Source organism: Lynx rufus, unplaced genomic scaffold, assembly GCF_022079265.1.
Source record: "Lynx rufus isolate CCGP_SWC_20201006 ecotype Redwood Valley unplaced genomic scaffold, mLynRuf1.p SCAF_6, whole genome shotgun sequence".
NCBI classification, from domain to species: Eukaryota; Metazoa; Chordata; class Mammalia; order Carnivora; family Felidae; genus Lynx; species Lynx rufus.
This window is the reverse complement of record NW_025814878.1, coordinates 145,491,091-145,496,142: the sequence shown is the minus strand read 5'-3', so window position 1 is coordinate 145,496,142 and position 5,052 is coordinate 145,491,091. Positions and strand designations below refer to the sequence as shown.

Here is a 5,052-nt window from a genome sequence, read left to right as displayed (position 1 = left end):
GTCTTCCTAACCCAAGTGTTTTCTCTTCAGCAGCATTGTTGCAAATGAAAAACAAACATTTCTGAAGCCAATTCTTAGATACCCATCTGTGTTTCTCTGTCCTTCTCTGAAAGTTTGAGATTCATGTATTCTTCCAAAATTCCTTTTTATCAAGTGATATTTACCAGAATAAGGTGAGTAAAAAAAAAAAACTTGTTTTAAAGTGCCCATTCTTAGGGATGATGGTAATGTATGTATATCACAGTACCTAATATACATAAGTAAAGAGAAAGCATTTCATTCAGGAAACGTTTTCTAGACTTTGGAAATACCTCATTTCATGGCTCTAGAATGCAAGTAGATTTCTCTTGGTAATCAGTCCTTCTCAGGGACTCACACCAACAATGTGTGATGAAGATGATGTATGAATAAAACAAAAGTGGATGAAAATGTGATTGAATATGCAAAGGAGATGTCAAAAGGAAGTCTGGCAGTTTATTAATGTGACTTTAAGCATTCATAATGTGACTATTTAAGGATAAATAGACCTCTATGCAGTAAAATAGTGATGAAAAGTCAACGGAAGTTAGAAGATCCAAAAGTCATGAATCCAAGAGCTAACAATAATTAAGTACCATGAGAATGACATGGAGAAGATTATAAATCTAGGATAAAATTATAAAGTTCAATCAAGAGTGAATTTTAGTGATTAGAACATTGCCATAGTATCCCTAGGGAATTATCTAAGGAAATAAAGGAGGCCGTGGGCTGGTCACCATCACAAACAAAACTAGCTTCTGAGATGAGTAAAGTGAACAAAATCCCAAATAATATGAATTTAATAAAATTGTTGTAAGCATACCTGACTCCTTAAAATTATTTACAATTAACTATGGAAGAATTCACGGAGGCTGAAGCCTGAAATTACTCCTTAAAAAATTGAACAGTATTTCATGACAGAAAAATCTAAAAGGTGGGTGTAGCCATTAGTAGACAATAAGGATCTTAATGTACAATTATTTAATAATGTGTGTGGAACACAATTTTGGAATATTTATTTTAGCAACATATGATTTTATGTCATATCCCATCTAAAACATAGGATTTTCGGGGTGCCTGGGTGGCTCAGTAGGTTGAGTGTCTAACTTCAGTTCGGGTCATGATCTTATTGTTCGTGGGTTTGAGCCCCGCATTGGGCTCTGTGTTGACAGCCCAGTGCCTGCAGGCTGCTTCAGATTCTGTCTCTGGCTCTCTCTTCCCCTCCCCTGCTTGTGCCCTCTCTGTCTCCAAAATAAATAAACATTTTTTAAAAATTAAAAATTAAAAATAAAACACACGATTTTCACCTGAAAAACAACTTAGGCCAACATGTGTTCCTTACACAATGCACTCATGCTACATCTTGAAAAATGTCAAGGTCGAATAAGGTGTAGGAGAAACATCTTTCAGGAAACATCTCTAGACAACTAATGCTTTCTTTGGACTATTGAATCTCTGAAATCATAGTTTCATTATCTCAGTACATCATTTAAGGAATTAATTGCTTTTCAATCTTTAGAACCTCCCTAGTTATTCACAACAATCTTTCATTGAATGATTAACAGTATCCTAAATGAATGATTAACAACTTTCTAAAATCTGGATACTAAAATTTCCTCTCAAAAGGCCTGGGAAAGAGTACTAAATGATTTAATGGATGCAAAGTGCTTACTGGAGTTTTCAGTAAACAGGTCTTATTAAGGATTACTTGGAATTATTATCATTTTATGGTTATCTGTCCACTTCTAATCTAGAAATAGTTTGTAATCAAAGGACAACATTCACATCTTAGCAATGATTTGTTTTTAAGTTTTTATTTAAATTCAAGTATAGTTAACATACGGTGTGATATTTGTTTCAGGTGTGCAATATAGTGATTCATCACTTCGTTACAACACTCGATGCTCCTCACCACAAGTTCAGGGAGTCCTGGCTGCAACATCTGTCACCCCATATATTGCCAGGGTTTGATTAAACTGATCTGGCTGGGTGGGCAGGTGTCCCCTCCTCCATTCCTCTCCATGTGCATCCCTCCTGGAGCTGTATGCTGGGTCAAAGAGGATGGTCTTCCCCCTCATAGAGGAGGACCGTTCTTCTGTCAAGGGTATATGAGTAGCTGTGCTCCCTGCTGGCATCTCCAAACAAGCTCTCAAGCTGTGAGTTTTGTGAGACACCCACAGGATGGCTTAGAGGATTTAATGAAATACGGAATGTGAAAACTGTACTTTGTAACCATACAAGGTGATGTTACCCTTAAACCACTAACTCACTGGTGAGGTAACCTAGAATTTGTCAGTGGAATACCTCATAACCATAATCATGATCTATCTTATCCTACAGAAGATTCTAGATACCGTGGAACAGTTTACCACCAAAGGAAAGAATAGTATAAATAAAAGAATTTATTACCCAGTTAATCTTTCCAAAATACTGCTTTACTCAGCTACTTAATTTTGCTGTTACAATGTTCCTCTTATCTTAAAAGGAAAGGAATATGTAAAATAATTTGGGGATATAGGCAAGCCTCTGGTCCTGACTGAATTGGAATATAGACTTTCCTCTTGAAACCACTTCTCTGAGTTAAAAGTTGGATTGGTAGCTACATGAAATCAAGTGGATCACTAATAACCATCCAGTTTCGTATAAAAACAGAATGATAAGCCCACTTGATAAAGGAAAATAACTACTAGATAAATAAACTAAAATTTAATTAAAAAACAAGTGCTCAGTATTAATGAAGTTCTTATGCAAGAAAATATACATACAAAAATTAATTCTTTAGCATGGGAAACAGATGTCATAGCTCATCTCTCTCAGTGCATACTTCAGGAAGCTGACATTTCTTACTTATTTCCAAAATACTAAGATAGACTTGTTTAAAACCTACCTTCCTACTCCCCATAAGGATGATATAATTATTCAACACTGGTTGAGTGTGAACAAGACTGTCATGGTGAGTATTAGATCTCTGCATTTATTCTTCTTGTGCGTCAACGACCTCAAGACCTTCACAGTTCATAATATTTCAGTAATCCCTTGCATCAGTGTCTCCTGGGTCCATGCCACATCCACTCTATCAGACACCCAGAGACAGAAACCAATGAACTACATTTAACAACCCCCTCCGATGATTTTTATGCAAGCAAGCCAAGTTTGAAAAACCTGATTTGGAGTTTCCCAAATACAAGATGTTCCCACTTTGCTTTTAACTCTCCCTGTAACACAAGGGGATAGTTATCGTCATCCTTGTTCTACATTCAGTTTCAGAATGGTCAGGTTACTTGTCTAAAGACATCACCTCTATTCTGTAGTGAGGGAAAATAAGTCACCTGGTGTCAGATCCTGTTTATTGCTTCCTTCACAAGCGACTATGACCCATCTTCTGTGAGTGGATGGTGGATGCAGTTCTCATAACGCTTCCAACCTTTTCTGCCACTTCCCTGCTGTAGGTGAAATAAGGTGAAGATGGCGGCACAATGAATAACAGCCATCCTAAAGAGTTTGTTCTACTAGGCTTTGCAGATCGTCCTTGGCTGGAGCTTCCTCTATTTGCTATTCTTCTTATAACATACCCCATGGCCATGGTAGGAAACACGGCCATCATTCTGGTGTCCAGGTTAGATGCCCGTCTGCACAACCCCATGTATTTCTTCCTCACCAACCTCTCCTTCCTGGACATGTGCTACACCACAAGCATCGTCCCTCAGATGCTGTTTAACCTGGGAAGCACCAAGAAGACGATCAGCTATGTGGGGTGTGCAGCTCAGCTTTATTTCTTCCACATAATGGGGGGCACAGAATGTCTGCTTCAGGCTATTATGTCTTTTGATCGCTACCTGGCTATCTGCAAGCCTCTACACTACACCCTCATCATGAACCCACGCATCTGTATCCTGCTGGCATCCACTGTGTGGTTGACTGGAATCACGTATGCTGTCTCAGAGGCCACTGCTACCTTGCAGTTACCACTGTGTGGACTCAATAAATTGGACCACTTGCTGTGTGAGATTCCTGTTCTGATAAAGGCTGCCTGTGGAGAAAAGGCTGCTAATGAGCACTGGGTGTTGTATGGAAACCAATTTGTCAATAAACTTCATATAAAAAAAAAAAAAAGGCTGCTAATGAGCTCACACTCTCTGTGGTGTGTATTTTTATGTTAGCTGTCCCGCTAGGCTTAATTCTTGCTTCCTATGCTTGCATTGGACATGCTGTATTTAAAATTAAGTCTTCTGAGGGAAGGAAAAAGGCCTTTGGAACATGTTCTTCCCATCTCATTGTAGTTTTCTTGTTTTATGGTCCAGCCATTAGCATGTACCTTCAGCCCCCCTCCTCCATCTCAAGAGACCAGCCCAAATTCATGGCGCTCTTCTATGGAGTAGTGACCCCTGCGCTGAACCCTTTTATCTACACCTTGAGGAATAAGGATGTGAAGGGGGCATTAGGCAACCTAGTCAGGGGCATTTTTGCGTCGAAGTGACAGCTGAAATTATTTAACAGTTACAGAGGTTTATAGGGTTTTCTCTAGTAACTCATTCTTGTCTCCTATTTCCCCAAATCTCATGTGAGAGCTTCTTGCAGAACATATGTTTCTGATAGTCAAAATAACGATGTTAGGCAACAAAGATACTTGACTATATGCACCACTAAGTGCACTGTTTGTAAAAATGCATTAAAAATAATTCCACTGTGGTTGGTACATACTGAAATACTAACTTTATTAAGTAATAAATACGTAATAATATAAATTAAAATATAAACTCATTCGTTCAAACTAATCATAAAACTGCACAGCAACTACTCATCAGTGGACTTTCTATTAGAGCATCACCTGAGAAGCATTTCATCACTCTCTGTCACATTAGCCCATGTCTCAGTGGACAGCTAGGCTACACTATGAATTCCATGTGGGGCATCCAACACTTTAGTACAACCACGAGTCTCCTACGTGTATCAACTTCCATTATGGAGACATGATTGCTTCTTGAAAACTACAATGTGACTCCTGATTAACAAACAGGTGTGCAGTGTTGCATT

At 38.5% G+C, this 5,052-nt stretch overlaps 1 protein-coding gene across 1 annotated transcript; it reads left to right on the top strand.

The window, feature by feature from the left end:
- Positions 1–3,494: 3,494 nt before the first annotated feature.
- LOC124528736 (olfactory receptor 2B6-like) lies at positions 3,495–4,495 on the top strand. The gene is made up of 2 exons (XM_047102518.1): positions 3,495–4,061; positions 4,133–4,495. The coding sequence occupies exons 1-2, from the start codon at positions 3,495–3,497 to the stop codon at positions 4,493–4,495; spliced, it is 930 nt and encodes a 309-aa protein (XP_046958474.1).
- The last annotated feature ends 557 nt before the right edge of the window (positions 4,496–5,052 follow it).

Excerpts from the sequence above, each read along its gene's own strand:
- LOC124528736 (XM_047102518.1), top strand. The coding sequence starts at position 3,495 with ATGAATAACAGCCATCCTAAAGAGTTTGTTCTACTAGGCTTTGCAGAT. Across the intron at positions 4,062-4,132 it reads AGGCTGCCTGTGGAGAAAAG|GCTGCTAATGAGCTCACACT; the intron begins GCTGCTAATGAG and ends AAAAAAAAAAAG.